At 50.9% G+C, this 16,112-nt stretch overlaps 1 protein-coding gene across 1 annotated transcript; it reads right to left on the bottom strand.

The window, feature by feature from the left end:
* Nucleotides 1–4,531: 4,531 nt before the first annotated feature.
* On the bottom strand, nucleotides 4,532–14,649 carry LOC130596847 (uncharacterized). Its single transcript, XM_057404849.1, has 5 exons — nucleotides 14,181–14,649; nucleotides 9,436–9,544; nucleotides 7,347–7,508; nucleotides 4,759–4,962; nucleotides 4,532–4,591 (listed from the first exon to the last, which is right to left on the bottom strand). The coding sequence occupies exons 1-5, from the start codon at nucleotides 14,324–14,326 to the stop codon at nucleotides 4,532–4,534; spliced, it is 681 nt and encodes a 226-aa protein (XP_057260832.1). The 5' UTR covers nucleotides 14,327–14,649.
* Between the last annotated feature and the right edge of the window lie 1,463 nt (nucleotides 14,650–16,112).

The raw sequence follows: 16,112 nt of genomic DNA, 5'->3' as shown, positions 1-16,112 counted from the left end.
AGAACTGGATTGTGTTTCTCCTGCTCCTGACTAAAAGAAATTACATCAGCCTGATGTGTTTAAGCATCTCCTCCCTCCTGCATTCCCTCCCTGTCCCAAACTGCTTAGTAATTTAGTTTAATAAGGGATTAGTATTTTTTTTCCGTATTTCTGATTATGAACATGGAAGCCTGGCATAGTGGCAGCAGGGAGGAAGCAGCGGGATGCTTTGGGCTGGTTTCTCTCTGCCACTTGCAATGATCCTTATGAGCAACCTGACCTCTTGCTGTACTGCTTCTCCAGCACCCCCAAACACTAGCCCTTCCTCAGGGACAGCATTTTGCACCTGGATCTTTCCCTGCTGAGGTGGCAGGGAAACGCATGGCCCCACACCAGCACCACAGCAGCCAGGGAACCCTCTGTGCTCCTCTCCCTGCATCCTCCATGTCCAGAGCTGGGAGAGCAATCAAAAGGCTGGGGCCAAGAGACATGAAAACAAAGGCACAGAAATTAAAAGACAATTTCCAGAGCCAAAAATAAAGCTGTGAAAAAGAGCAAGAAAGCAGCAGCAAACAAGGGAACCTGAGGATTTCAGCCTAATAGTGATATTCGCCAGGAGGGTCATTTACTCCCCCAGACAGGAGGAGATACTCAGCTTCTTTGGAAGCCTCTGGGTCATTCCCTTGGTGCTTTTCTAGCTCCCCGAGCTCTGTTTTAGCACCCCAACAGGCTGGGTTCACAGCCGGCTCTGCCCAAGGGAGCACAGGCTGCAGAAGCAGATACCCACACTCCTTTGCCTATATCCTTGTGATTCCCAAGTCGTCTAACAGCCACCCGAGCCTGAAGAGCAGGGTCTTGAGAAAGCAGTGGTGGGCCCTCTGCTTCACAGTGGTCTTGGAGAATTTGCAGCTGCAGTGAAAGTGCTAAAAGTAACTGCTAAGAGCCAAGGCTCGGGGAAGGAGTCCAGTCTCAGGAGAAGCAGGTCTGGAGCCGGGTTGCTGCCGCTCCCTGTAGCAGACAGCGGTGTGTGATGAGCAGTCCTTGTCAGAAAACACACTTCTGTGGCCTGTGCAGAGCACAGATTTTCACAGTTTGCTCAGCCCGATGGGCCACAAAGTGACCAGAATCCATGGGAATCATTGTGAGGCAACTTCTGGCTATTCAGCTAAGCATGGATTTAGAGACACACTCCTGCTCAGTCGGGAAAGTCCCTCCTGCTGCTTGTGAGGCGTCAGGGGAGGCAGAAGCACTCTGCTTCCCCGAGGGGACCGCAGCCAGGCACCTGGCCAACCTTGGCAGTGCATTCTGAATGCCCTAAATCTCACTAGAAAAACACAACCACCTTTCTAAGGCTCAAAATTCAAGGTCATATTGCTACCTGGAGCCAGATATGCCAACCACAGGTGAGTCAGGAGCGTGGGGAAGATCCTGTGCCTTACCCCAAGGTGCTCTGCAGGAGACATCATTAACCTTAAAGATTCAGTCAGCTCAATCGCATGCATGTGCTATCCATAATTAAAGTTGCACTGGGAAAATAAATCTTGTTCCTCACTAATATGACGGAAGAGCATGTTAAATTATGGCTCAGTTTATCAAATGATTGCCCAATGCAGCTACCTTCTTTAATAACTTATGATAAAACATGTCATAGAATGATTTGGGAATTAATACCTACTGGATGATGCTGTGACAAACTGCTATAATATGTTTCACTACAGGAAGGTGCGTGTTCTTGTTTTATTTAAAGAAGCTGCAAGTGGATTTAGTATTCATGTAAATAAGGGGCTGACTGACAGGCGAGGGCTTAAGAGAGTCTGTGGGTGGAAGAAGAGGATTGCCCTCACAGCTTTGCTGGTGTTGCCTTCCAATAATCCTCACTCCCACACTTTTCCCCCAATGCCTGCACCATTTCTGCCCTGTTACATCCTTCCTCCCGCTTTCCCCTTCTTCCCTCTCCCACACACCTCCCTCTGATAACCTCCAGGATGGCAGTAAATGGATCCAGCCCCACAGCACCAGGCAGCCAGGCTCTGGGGTCAACCTACTTCATCCTGAAGTCATGTTAATAACTGGAGGTAGACGCTGTGGTTCCCACCTTGTCCTCACTCTGAAGTGTTTACAAGTGGTTTGAGAATCCTTGTCAAAATACAACCATCGGGAACTGCTGAAGACGCCAAATGGAAATTGAGAGAGAGAGGAGCAAACAGAAAAAAAAAAGGAAGCAAAAACATCCTGTAAAAACATCACTGTGTTACACGGGTCACATCTGATTATCTCCTATGGAAATTGAGTTCTCAGCAGGAGATGTAAATTTTTCACAGTGCCAATCTGCTGTCAGACGCTGCGGGGATTTCCCCGGAGGAGCTCTCATCACAAGCCCCCTCCTACTCCTTCCTAAACCCATCAGCGGCCTCCCAGGGCTCCCAAAGGCACTTGCAGCCACCCTATGCTCTCCCATGTGGCCCCTGCAGGCAGCAAGGGCTCCCAAGCAGCAGAAGCAGCTGCTCCCCAGGTCCAGACACAGGAACAAGGGGGAGTATCATGGGAGAAAACCAAGATGTCATATTTCACCTTCACCCAAACTGGGAGCTTTAAGAGTCACATTACCTTCTCACTTAAGCACCACACAAGCAAGGAGCTGTGAACTTTGTCCATCTTCCTAAAGCAACCCATATATGATGCCCAAATTGCAGCTGTATCCATCCTGCTGACCAGGGACCAGCGTCCCCCCAGACACTCACTCCGCTTCCCCCATGGGGCTGGAGAGGCTTCCAGCTTCCCACAACTCCACCATCAGCTGGGATTTGCAGCCAGCAAATGTTAAACAACCCACAGGAGCAGATCTTGCTGCGCAAACCAGGTCTCCACCTCCAGGACATGGTGCTCTGGCTACTGAGGCCAGGCACGCCGCTCTGAGCCTCCCAGGGCAGTGCTGGCTCCCAGTAGCACCCCAATCAAGTCACAAAGCAGTTCTCATAATGGGCCCCTGTTTTCCCACTCTCATAAATGTCCAAAGCATTTGCATTTTAGACTGAAACCCCCCATGTTTAATCTCTGCCCAAAGGAGAATGTCTGTGGGAAAAGTCTGAGCAAATTCCCTTCGTCCATTTGCAATTTATCAGAAAAAAAAAAAAAAAAAAGGAGAAAACCAATTCATTTTCTAAAGTAAAAATAGTCTAACCACGCTTTTATGAAAAAATCATGGCTGAAGCAAAACAGCAAAAGTTTGCAACTTGAATCCTGGATAGAACCACAGGATTTACAAGGCGGGGGGGGGACAAGACATGCTTTAAAAATAAATAAATAAAATGTCCCACATTGTAAACTGAATCAGCTAAATACCACAAAACAAATACTGCATGCACTCAAGTCCTCAAACAATCAGTTCAGACCCTGCCCAGTGTCCTGTTTTGCCTTTGTTAGCTATGAAAATTCACTAATTGTTCTTGCTGCCAGGAGCCTTAACAGAAACAGCTAGATTTAAGTAAATATTACGGAATATCCATAGGAAGCACATTTCGAGTCGGTAAGCACAAATATATGCGCTACTAACCTCACTCAACAAGTCGCGCTCATCCGGATGTGACACAGAAACACGCAGTGTCATTTACTCGCCCAGGAAAGCTGCTTGAACTTCGGCTGCCAAATTCTTGAGGTAAATTGCTTACAAATGGGCCCTGAATGGATAGAAGTTACTTGTTACAATCACTCAGTAAGGAGAAAAATATCGTTGAATAATTAATTAAAATCACACTCTGCAGACAATTCATGGGTGAGGAAAACCCCAAAGCATAGACTTGCTGACTGGGAGAAACAAGCTGTGTCTTACCTCCCATGCACAGCCCTGGCAGAAGATCCCATCTGCCAGCCCCAGCAAGGACCGACTGCTGCTCCTGGTGATGCTGCCCATGGCTATTATCTCTCAGCTTGCATCAGAAATCAAAAGAGATACCTGCTGCTCTGACCTGCAGGCTTGGAGTTATCTCAGCCAGCCACAGAGACCCAGTGAGGTCTTGCAGCTCCCCCAGCTCCTGGTGGCCCTGTGGCAGGGCACACTCATGGCTCAGCAGACAGGGTGAAGCTGTGACATTCTGGACTGGGGAGCTGGGGAAGGGAGAAGTCACCCACCCGCTTCTGCTGAAGGAGGTGGAGAGAAACCACAGTCATAGAATCATATCACAGAATGTTGGGTTGGAAGAGACCTTAAAGCTCACCCATTTCCACCCCCCTGCCACGGGCAGGGACACCTTCCACTAGAGGAGCTTGCTCCAAGCCCCTGTGTCCAAGCCCCTGTGGCCTTGAGCACTGCCAGGGATGGGGCAGCCACAGCTTCTCTGGGCACCCTGTGCCAGCGCCTCAGCACCCTCACAGGGAAAAGTTTCTGCCTAAGAACTCATCTCTATCTCCCCTTTTTCACAACCCTGAAAGTAAAAGAAGGGTACAGAAATTACCAGCATGATGGCAGGGGAGCAATAAGAAAAGGCAGCTGGGGAGATGAGGGGGACACCCATGAGCAGCCCATCTGCTCCCCAAGGGATGTGAGGCTTTTCCTTCAGCAGGACATATGGACCCCAACGGAACATCTTGGCCAGAGGGGCAGATCCCACTGGTCCTGCCAATGATGATGGGAGGGTGGTGGCTTCTTCCAGGCTGACCCATTCTGGGTTCAGTAGAGGATGTAGGATGCAGCTGTGTGACTAGAGCTCGGTGCAATTTGCAAAGTTTGAAACGAGGAAGAAAATCAGAAACGTTTTTTGCAACTTCAGTTGCCAAAAAAACCCTCTCCCTCTGTTTTTCGTCTGGGGAGAGTTCTGAATTTCCATGTACTCGTTTCCTTTTTACATTCCAGTCTCCTCTCTCTGGTTTCTGCACTGATGCTTGTTGCCCAGACACTCTCACAGCTCGTCTCACACATGCAATGCTTTCCCAGGGGAGCCGCAGCCCTGCCACCTGCCCCACTGCCTCCGCTGCTCCTCTGCAGCCCTGAGGAGAGGGGGAAGAGATGGGGTTGAGGGGGTGAGCTGGGATCTAGCAAGTTCCCTGCTCCCCGCTCAGGGTGAGGACACTTGTGCCTTATACATCCCATCCACTCCAGTCTCTGGGTGTCTGAAGGTGGATGCCTGCAGGTAGGGGTGCTGTGAATGGTGCAGGGAGAAAGGAGGGAGGGACCCCAGGCATGCTCCCCCCCCACAGTGGGTCATGTTCTTCCTTGCCCCCCCAGATGCAGGTGGAGAGGCAGCCACAGCACTGGCTCCACAAGCCAGCTGGTTTCACAGAGGACATTTGAGCATTGCCTAAGACTGTTTAAAGCCTGATGTGATCCCATAAACTCTGCCTACCTTAACTGGTATTAAATGGAATTGGCTGAAACTGTGTTGTAACCTAGCTGTAAGTCAGTTCATCTAGCTCCTTCCCTGTCTCTTCTAAATGGGGGCTTAGGGGAAAAAGAGCCATCAAGGAGCTCAAACTAGTAATAATGGTGTTATGTTGCAGTAGAGAAAATTAAAGTCAAACATTAGGGAAACCTTTATAACTTTAACTAGAGTTCAGACGGTGGAACAAGCTTCTCTGGGAGATCCTTGAATTGCTTCCCCCAGAGATATTCAAGGATAAGGCTAAGTACATATCTGACAAGGATGGTTTACCGGCCTGATGCGAAGGATAAAATGGAGCAGGTGAGCTGGTAAAGGTTCCTTCCAGACATAATAACTGGATGATCTGTGCAGGGCCCCTCTGTGCTGGAACATCATAAAACATATCCTCATTTTTTCCACAGTCTCTTGCATAGAAACATGCCTGCAGAGCACTTCCCAGGGCTGACACAGAAACAAGGCTCTGGCACTGCGAGTAGAGTGAGTGAACTTAGAACTAAGCGCAGGAGCTCAAGAGGGCTGCAGGAAATGTAAAGGCTCAGAACAAAGCAATCCGTAATAACATGTGTCTGGGGAAACTGCTGGACGATGGGAACGCCTCCAGGAGGACTTTAAACCTCTCTGACCAGAAGGCTGCACTGCTGGGACAGCGGAAGTAGAACCAGCAACCCAGCATGAGAACTGCTAAAGGTTTTCTCAGGAAAGCACTTGGACAAGTACATCGTCCATCTGCCTCCTGTCTCTGTAAGCTGCAGGCACGCTGCTGGAGCCCGGGCTGTGGCAGGGTCTGTCACGTATCGGGTTTTCTTCTCCTCCTGCCCAGCACAAGTCACCCCTCATTGAGTGCTGCCTTCTTCTCCTGCCAGTAAGTGCTGCTTTCTGGAGTTGGGCCGCTTCATCTGTTGGGATAAAGGACATGGGAAACCCCCCTCACCTCTGCAGTGGCCCTGGGGTGCTGGTTCCCCCATGGAGCCCCATTGGGCTGCTGTGTAGAGTGAGCAGAGGCATTGCCTCACACTGACACCCAAAAAGAGTCCTTCAGCTAGAGACAGAGGGAAGAAAAAGGAGGAAAGGATGCTTCCCAGGAGCTGGCCAGTGCACCAGGAGGGGGCCCCAGCTCCCTTCCCGGGACGAGCCCCCGCTTCAGCACACCCAGTGTGGAGAGGTAGGGGCCAGGGACAAGGGGAAGAGCCTGGAACCGGCCTGATAATCTCTGAACCAGCCCTAGCTAATTTGTAAGGCATTACTGAAATGTCGACTGTACATATGTTAGTGTTAAGTCAAGTGGAAGGTATGCTCAAAATGTGATAAAGAAGTGGCTCAAGGAAAGAGGAGGAGCACGGCAGATAACGAGAAGGACCCAGGGCCACGCTGTGCCACAACTGCGAGTGCCCGCTGACAACGTGATGGGGATCTTGCTCAGGGGTGCGGTTGGGATGTCTCTCATTCCTTTGCTGTCCCAGCACAAGCCAATCCTTGGACATGGATGTTTGCCCAGTTTCTTCAGTGAAACTTCACCTGTAAAGAAGCGCAAGGGATGGCTGAGATGAGAGGTGAAGGTCAGCACCAGTGTGCAGGCAAACAGGGGTACAGCTCTTTCACACTGCTTTGGGGTATTTCTGCCCTGGTCCCTGTGATACTGGGCACAGCAGGACAAACTGGTGCCCTAAGCCAGGGCACTCTGTGTCCGCTTCCCTTCACTTTGGCAGTGCAGGAGCCCTGTCCTTGGATTTATCCCAGTGCCGTGGCTTTGAAATTCTGGGAGAGAAAGAAGGAGAGAAGGCTTTGCCTGACCAGCAGATCCCTCCTCGGACTTCAAACCCTCTTGGATTCATCCCAAGACAAAATAAGATTTCTTTAATTTTCCAGCAGGAGAGGGGGAGAAGCCTCCCTGCCAATCACTGCTGAGCACCTTCACAGAGGCAGGGAGCTGGGCAGCCACATGCTTCCCTTTCCCCACATATCAGAAGGGGAAAGTACATCATCTCCTCCTACCTCAGCTGAAAGCAGATACAGAAGATTGAATGCCAGGAAGACTGGCAGCAGGAAAGTGAATTTCTTCTTCGTTCCAGCAATTTGATATATACACATGCAGCCTGACTTCGATTTTGGTAGCACCAGGATCCAGAGGTGGGTGTGCAGCCCAGCTTCCAGCTGCTACAGAGGCAGGAGAGTGCTTGTGTTTAATGGCTGTCATATTAGCAGTTGCTATTTAATATTTGATGTTTAGTCTGGTTTGTCTGCTTTTCCCTTTAGGATCAAGTCTATTCCAAACAAATAGAGCCAAAACAGGCTTAGAGAGGAATCGGGTTCAAAGACAGACATAAATTGATTTCAGACTGGCCAGGCAGCTAATGTGGCTTCCCACCTGAAAGCAGGGTTCAGTGCCTGGCTGGCATTGACTGCTGCTGGGGTCCTTGGACATCTGCAGTGCTGCTCCCAGGACAGCAGGCTCTGGCAGATGGGAAACTGGGCTCTGAGTCCAAGATCTGAGGATGTTTCCCTTCCCCATCTGAAGATTCATGGCCCCAGGGAGATACCAGATGGGGCTGCTGGTGGGAAAGGTTTCACTTGCCTGGTCCTATCTTTGGGACAAAGTGACAGCCACGCAACCTGGGGACACTGGTGGAGCTCAGTCCCTGCCAACAGCCACAGGTACAAGCTCCTGCTCTCTTAAAAAAGAAGCCCAACCAATCCCAGTGTCACTGGCATCTCCTTGGCAGGGTGTGGAGGTGTAACGTTAGTGTGTGTTTTACAGTGCATGAGCCACAGACAGCTGGAAAAATAGTTAACGTTCCTGTTTTACATGCTCCAGCCTGGGTTTGCAGGGAGCAGGTCTAGCAGCTGAACTCTGCCAAATCAGGCAATTGCAGGTATTTAACTTAAGAATGAGATTTGGACCGTCATGCACCAAGGTCTCTGAGGTTTCTTGCCACAGTGGAAAACACAGGAAAGATCTGGTCTCAGCTTTAAGGAATAGATGAATCCAGTGCTTCATGGTTTAGAGTATGGCATGGGAAAGAGCACAAGTAGGAGCGAATACACTGATTTAAGGGGCTGCTGAATTGTGGTATTTTCTGCCTCCCAGGCTAAACTGTCCTTTGCCGCTGCTAAAACGAGGCATCTGCAGATAAATAAAGGACAAGAACAAAGGTAGATGTGTTGTGTCGAAAGAACGTAACCACCGTCCTGGCTCCAGTGTGGAAGGGGCACCCCCATCTGCAGCCCCAGCTCATGCCTGGGATGCACTGAATCTCCTCGCGCTGCTGGCTGTGGGAAAGCAGCCTTGCCCTTCCCGTGGCACACGGCCTCTGCCCAAACCTGTGTATCCTGCAGCAGAGCGGGACATCCCACCCTGGAAAACATCACCGGCCATTCGCAGGTCTGCTCAGCCCCCTCTTCCCTAACCCTGCCTCCTCGGACCCCAGGGGAAGAGAGGGGCAGACTTATTTTTTCTTGCTTAAATGAAGAGCAGGGTAACCCTAAAGTGACCCCAGATGCCTGTGCTGACCTCCTCACCCAGCGAGCCTTCCAGAGCTGCTGTTAACCAAGAGCTCCGGAGCCAAGGCCAGACACCCAGGAGCCGGGGGTGGCTGGGGGAGGATTAGGAGCCAAAATATCCTGATTCCTGCGGCAGTAGCAATGCAGCACTGATGCGGTCAGTGCCGGGCTCCTCTGGAGCACGAGTCCTGGGAGCTGTGCTGGGGCTCACCCTGCAGCTTCATCACTGCCTCGGGGCTCAGATGGGGGACAGCTGTGTGCACAGTAGGCTCTGTGCTAAACATGATGCTTTTTGGCCTATCAGTCAGTTCCCACTTGAAATGCCAAATCCATCCAGCCCCTGGCTCTCTGAACAGATCAGGCATGAATAGGGCAGACATGCAATTCTTGGTCTAATCCAGTATCTAGCTCCCTTGGTGCTGAGGGAGAGGGTAGGGGAGCCTGAGGCACAAGGCACTTTCTCACTCTCCCTTTGTCCATGCAATTTACATTTCTAGAGGTGATGCCCAGAGCAAGGCAGGAGGGAAGCCTGGGGCAGGTGGCCATGGGGCCTTGGGCAGCAGAGTTGGGGGCAGTTCCTTACCATCTCCTTCAAGTGACAACTCCACTGTGGTGGCACTGCGGTCTCAGCTGCTTGTCCCAGTATTCCTTGTGAGGAATAGGCTGGAGAACTTATCCAGCTGGAAATAGTGCTGGTGGGGAAAAAAAAAACAGAAAGGATTTGATGAGATGAAGTGTGTGAAACCAGCTCACAGCTTGTCTGCTCAAACATTCCTGCTGATGCAGGGAAGCAGGGGAGAGCAGGGCTGGGGAGAAGAAATAGGTGGGACCAGCGCTTTCAGCAAGAAGAGCACGTCAGACGTGTGAGCACAGATCTGTGCGCTCTGGATTCTCGCTCTGGCTCCTGCACGCCTGCTCTGGGCAGAGCTTTTACAGCCTTTGCTGGGGCTGGAGGTGACCTGGTGAACTGCAGATGCTCAGCAGCCTCCATCGCAGCGCCTTCATGCCTGTCACCGCCGCCGGCCCACAAGGACAGAGCAAAAGGAGAAGGCACACGCAGTGTGGAATTTGTTATTAATATAAAACATATGGGCAAACAATGTTCCTCAAGCAATATCACAGGACAAATCAAAACTACATCATGGATAAACAGTGCAAAGGGCCCTACAAGTCTTCAAAACCTGGTTTAAAATAAAAACTAAACTAGGAAGCAACAATATGAATCATGGTGCTTTACAAACAAGGATGGGATAAGCTTAATTTCCAGTTTATGAAGCGAGTTTATTTATGATTATGTTCCAGTGTTTAGCTTATATACGAAGTGATGACTCATTTCTGAAGTAGCTACAAGTCATATTTGGAATAGTACATTTCCTCTGTGAGGAAATGAGAAAAAACAGTAGTTGTTTTGGTCCCACCATCCAAGCAGCAGAGGATAAAGGGTTGATATTTGCATGAGAAGGTTTTCCTTGCCACCATACCTCTTTGCTGCTGAAACTGCCTGTCCTCAGGGGTAGGAAACTCCTGTGTTGTTAACTAACTGTGCTGGGGAAAATATGTGTCAGCAGTAAAGCTTCTGAGCATTAAGGCTATAAAGCAGTCCCTTGACACAGCACCAGCCATGCCGTAAGTGGGGAATGATCAAGATTTCAGGTGGAGCAGGCTGGGTTTGCTAGCACGGACCAAATCCGCAGCCTCCCTTGGGCCAGTGTCTGCACCAGGCAGCTCATGGTGCCAGTGCATCCTCATTGGAACGGTGGGAAGGGGAACATGCCTCATCACTGACCCATGTTCAGGTTTACACACAACACAGGCTCAGTGCTTTGCTGCCCTGCGGCCTCAGGGCACTCCTTGTCCACAGGCTTTTGATTTGCCCCCTTTGGTTGCAACAACTGATCACAATTTTCCTGCCAATTAAACTTCTCCATTATGAAAACCCCTGTTTTAGTGAGGAAAAAAAAAAAAAAAAATCAGGTCCTGTCACAAACACAGTTTTTCCGTGCTCTGTGCCACAGCCCAAGGTCTGGTGCATGTCACAGGGCAATGAGATTCACTGTGTCAAGCCCTCTCTTCTCCACCGTGTTTTCACCTCTTTTACTGTCTCTCTTGCTGCCCTTGAAGCACATCCTTTTCACAGGTCTTGCCCTTATCGGGGCTGTTTTCAAGGGTCTGGCTGGTTTCTGGAGATGCTCAGCTCTGGCTTATGGAGACACCCAGGCATTAGCAGGTCTCTGCTGCAGCAGGATGGGCTGTGAGTGCTGCTGGGGTCCATCTCGGGATGCAGAGGTCCAGGGAGGCTGCAGAAGCCTTACAGCGTGAGGCAGAGCCCTGGAGCAGCCACAAAAATGCTTGCTTGCCCAGCCATCAGGCACTGCTTAAAGCGCAGGATGGCCCAGTTGCAATGCGGTGCCCGGATGGCAGGAGGACATTGCAGCAAGGACACTGCGATGGGCAGCGTCCCCACATGACCATTGTTTTGCCTTTATTTCTTTTTGCCCAAACGCAAAGCCAGGGAGCCAGCAGCACTGTCCCCCAGACCAGCATCCCCATCGGGACACGGCCAGCTTGGCCGGCTCTCAGCCATGAGGTCCCGGTGGGCAGGAGCCCCTCTCTGCTCACGGCAGGGTGGGAGGAAAGCCCTGTGAAGCCTCTGGAGGAAGCGCAATCAGGCTGCTATTTAAGGCCTATTATCTCAGCTCTGCTACAGGCTTCCTGATAATTCCCTGAATTAGCGCGGCAGCTTTGTTCTCGAGTGTTTTTGTCAGATATCTTGGGCTACACCTCAGGGAAGGGGGGTGGGATGGGACAGGGCGGGCAGTGGGGGGAGCAACAGGCATCACCGCTGCATGTTTACAAGTTCCCAGGCAGGAACGACAAGGCTAATTAATTTCTCATTAAGGAAGAAGTTGAAGGATAAAGAAGCATAAAACCAGAGCTTTGGGAGATGCTGCAGAGTCCTAAGACACGCATACACGGCTTTCCCTTTCATCCGTGAGAATGAGGCCCTTTTTGTACTGCAAACATCTTGTTTTCTGGTTCTCCCTCTTATCACGAAGACTCTGCCTGCCCAGAGACCTCTTCATTACTGCTGGAGGGGCTGTGGGGCAGGGCAAGCTGGGAATTACCACAGCCCCACGGGTCAGGGAAAAACAGGATTTCTGGAAAAAACCTGGTCAGAGGCCCAGGGACACAGCGATAGCAGGTGGGATCCCATCCCTGGAAACATTCAAGGACAGGTTAGACAGGGCTCTGAGCAGCCTGATGTAGTACAAATGTCCCTGCTCATTGCAAAGGGTTAGACTAGATGTCTTTTAAAGGTCCTTTCCAACCCAAACCATTCTATGATTCCACGATCCATGTCTCGGGCACTGCTGCAGCGGCATCCATCCCCTCCCGTGGCCAGAGCAAGGCTTCACCCAGCCCCATCCTTCCCTGCTGCAGTGCGTGAAATGGGGGGTGCTATGAGAACAAAAGCTGCTATTGCTGCTCCCCCACTGCAGAGAGCCAGGGGCAAGCCTTCCCAGGAGGTGTCATCCTGGTCCCTGTCACTGTTATAAAGTCCATGGACCTCACGTGGCTTTAACGAGAAGTATCTGCTTGGATTTGGACTCGATTTCTCCTATGCTGTACTTGTGCCATGGGGGCTGTGCTGACCCATGGCAGTTCTCTTTAGTGAGCAGGAGTGTCTTGGAGGGCAAGGGTGGGAAATGGCTCAAGTAGAAGCAGGTACATCCTTGTTGCTGGACGGAGAAGACTTGGATGCTAAACCAGCACCCAGAGGTCTTCAAGCCTGCATTTTATTTCAGGTGAGATCATTATACGGCCTCAGGGGAAGCCCGAAGCCCAGGGCAGGCAGACCTCAGCCCTCTCCTGCCAGCAATGGGACCTGGTCACACCACCACGAGCTGCACCGCAGGCACCCTTCAAAGCCAGTGCAAGGGATGGGCCACCCAGCAGGCAGCATACCACCAACCCAAGCATGCCCTGCCCCTGCCTGAGCCTAACATCCCATCTTGTCCAGGGAAAACGAAACTCTTTGCCAAGGTTTTATATTGCCTTTCTGGTGCAAATCCACCACAAGGAACGCAGGACTGCCTGGCTCCTCTGATGTGGCTGGAGCCCGCAGGCTGACACTAGCAGTTCAGTGAGGCATCTGTCTTCTTGATGGGATTTGCCTCACGCCATAGATTTTAAGTACTGTGAAAACTGGCCCATTTTGCTGTGTTCAGACTGTGTATTTTATAAGATACCTTGTCTCAAACACATTAACTAAGCAAACGTTGTGTTTTATCAAGTAAATAATGAATGAGAGTATAATGGATATATGTTTCTTACCTACACTTTTTGATATGGACCAGAGTGGAGCAACACCCATCTACAGGGCTGGGGGCTGCACAGTGAGATGGGGCATGGCCAGCACTGAGCAGTAGGGAGAATGACAGGGCTTTCTCTTTCCCATCAGCCCCAGAGCCCAAAACTCATGAGCGCATATGCAGAACTCATGAAACAATCTCTTCTCTCTCATTTACAGGAGTTGGTTGGTTTTTTTCCCAGCTTGGAATTCAGCTGGCTGCTGTTTTCATGCACAAAATGCCTGAATTGGCCGGAGTTAGGAGAGGTCTAGCCCTTCCCTGCTCCCTCAAGGTGCTGGGGGAAATCACGCAGTTCATTTTTTCTGGCTGCAGAATGCCTTTTCCTTTGCATTCTTCATCTCTCAGGTACTTAATCACCATGTTTCCTATTCACATGTCTGGTCATTTCAGTTGTGTCAGGGCTCCTTAACTAGGAAATATCAAGATGTTTTCACCCTAGAAAGCTGAGAAGCATATAATTAGCCACCCAGGTAATAAATTACCTGTGCTGGCGACAGCCCACTAGGGGAACCTTTATTATCCATCTCATCCTATTATGCTGAGCCAATTTAGCACATCTGTAGTTGTTTTAAAATAGTAATTTAGATGGAATCATAGCAAAAGGAAGCTTATTAACAACTTAGCTGCCAAGAGAAAGATGGAAGGGACAGAGGCTGCCATGGAGGGAATGGTTCATTTCTGGCTGGGGGACAATGCTTCAGGGGAAGACAAATCTTGCTGGTGCCTCCAGCCACTTTGTTTGGGGTGCTGCACGGAGAAAGCACCACACTCCCCCCACCAGCCTACCTTGGAGCTACTACACAAGAGCTACCAGGGCTGGGGAATCATTCAGGTGTTTGGCTGTTGCATGACCCACACCTTCTGCACATGGGAGAGGACCCTGTTTCCTTTGGTCATTGCATTGCTGAACCATGGACTCGCTGCACCACGTTGTTTGACATCCCCCACTGCTTACCCCAAGGATGGATGCAGGACAGCAGTGATATTTAGCTGGTGAGGTTTCCCAGTGTCCCCAGCTGGCAGAGCTGCCCCCCAAGTGCATGGTCCCCAGCTGCAGGGCTCTGCTCCTTTGGATACCTTCCAAGCCTGGCACTGCTGCATGGGGCACTGGGCTGTGCAGGTGAGAACTGTGGTGGACAGCTGAGGCCTCAGGCCACCAGCCAGGTACAAAACACCAAGAACAACTGCTGGGAAGAAGAGCAGGAGGGGGAAGAGAGGGAATTGGTATCAGTGCATGTGTAAATAAAAGCAGGCAGTTTCTGCCTCCATGCTGCAGAGCTGCAGTCCCAGTGCAACCATCTAGGTCAATGTTTGTAATGAGATCGCCCGCTCCAAGCTCCCATGTAACAGCCTCAAACACAGAATCACTGGAGTGTGTTCAGCAGAACCAGGGTTTGCTCAAATGGGAACTCTGGCTGCCAGCACCCTTACCCAATGCACCCCGAGCACATGTGTGAGATCACTTGGAGTGCTCCATCATGGTCAGCAGTGGGGTTTGCTCAGCAGTAGCTCACGTTCCCAGCACTGGCCACCGACACCAGGCGCAAACCAAGAGTTCTGTGCCTTGGCACCATCTGCTGAATAAATGAACTGTTCACTTCACCAAGCAAGCCTTTCCTCCTTCCTCCTTGTTCTCTTTACTATCCATCACCTGTGCTGGACACTCCCTGTCTTCATTGCAATGGCCAGGTCTCTCTTGAAAGCAGTGCAAGAGCTCTCCACCTCTGGCAGAAACAAGCATGTAAAACCTCCATTCCACCTTTAGTTTGAAATTAATTCTCTCCCCTTGCTGCTAGGGGCTTTTCACAGTTATGGTAGGATGAGGGGGAATACACATTATTTTTTAGCCTAGAATAAGTGACAGAAGAGCCCCCAGCTCCAATTTGACTCCCAAGCAGATGTTAATCTGGACATCACCACCTTTTCACATGCATCTACATTAGCAAACCAAGTGGGCTAGAGCCCTTCCTTTGCCCTGAGGCCCCTTCTACACCTCAGCCCATCCATGCAGAGCTGAGCTTTCTTGTCCTCCTGAGCAAGGTGGCTGCGTTCATCTCCTTTGGGAACACGCTCGCCCCTGAGCTGTGCCTGGACAGAGCCTGAGCTTTCCTCACTGGTGGGCTTGGAGACACCACCACCATGGCAAAGGGCCATGGGCCAGCACACTGAGGCTGTTGACACAGCCAGAGCAGCCAGGTCTATCAGAGGCTTCAGGAGTGCCTCTGCTCTCTCAAGCAGAGGGGCTGCAGCTGCTTTTGCAACCACAAAGCAAAGTTGAGGTCTGGAAGGCAGCGGGACATGGGATAGCAGGTCTGGTGAAGGGAGCCCTGCCTGGCTGCACACCAGCCCATGCAGGGGCACTGGGAGCACTGGAAATCATGCCTGTGTCTCCCAGCTCCTTCCTCCCTGCCCACACTGGCCAGCTCCAGCCAGGCCCGCTGGTGAGGAAAGCTCAGGCACCCTGCAAGAGGCTGTTCCCGTGGCCCTTTTCCAACAGGACAGTTAAACCTATCCTGACTCCTTGCAACAAGGACCAAAATCCACCTTAAAGAGACAATTTTTCCAATTTCCTTCCTTGTCTGGTAGCCTGGAGAGCACATCTATTTTGAATAAAGCATCCTGGCTATTCCCTACCATCACCTAACTGCTGATTCCTGCTTTAGCTCCCTCCCTGCCTCTGGCTGCTGCTGCTGGAGGCTCATCTGTGCAGGAGGACCTGGCCTGACCAGTATTAGCCCTTCCAAATAAATGGAAGTCATTGCTCAGAGTAGGCAGGGCTCTGAACTTCATGCATCCTCCCAAGACCATAAACTGTTGGTTTCCTTCAAAACCAAGCCTTAACGTCTTTTGGTAAACAAGGAATAAAAAGGATTTGCAAAATATTCCA

This window comes from Pezoporus wallicus, unplaced genomic scaffold (genome assembly GCF_028554395.1).
Source record: "Pezoporus wallicus isolate ANWC-B61680 ecotype Strahan unplaced genomic scaffold, APGP_CSIRO_Pwel_v1 contig_5104, whole genome shotgun sequence".
Taxonomy (NCBI): Eukaryota; Metazoa; Chordata; class Aves; order Psittaciformes; family Psittacidae; genus Pezoporus; species Pezoporus wallicus.
This window is presented reverse-complemented; position numbering and strand designations above follow the sequence as displayed.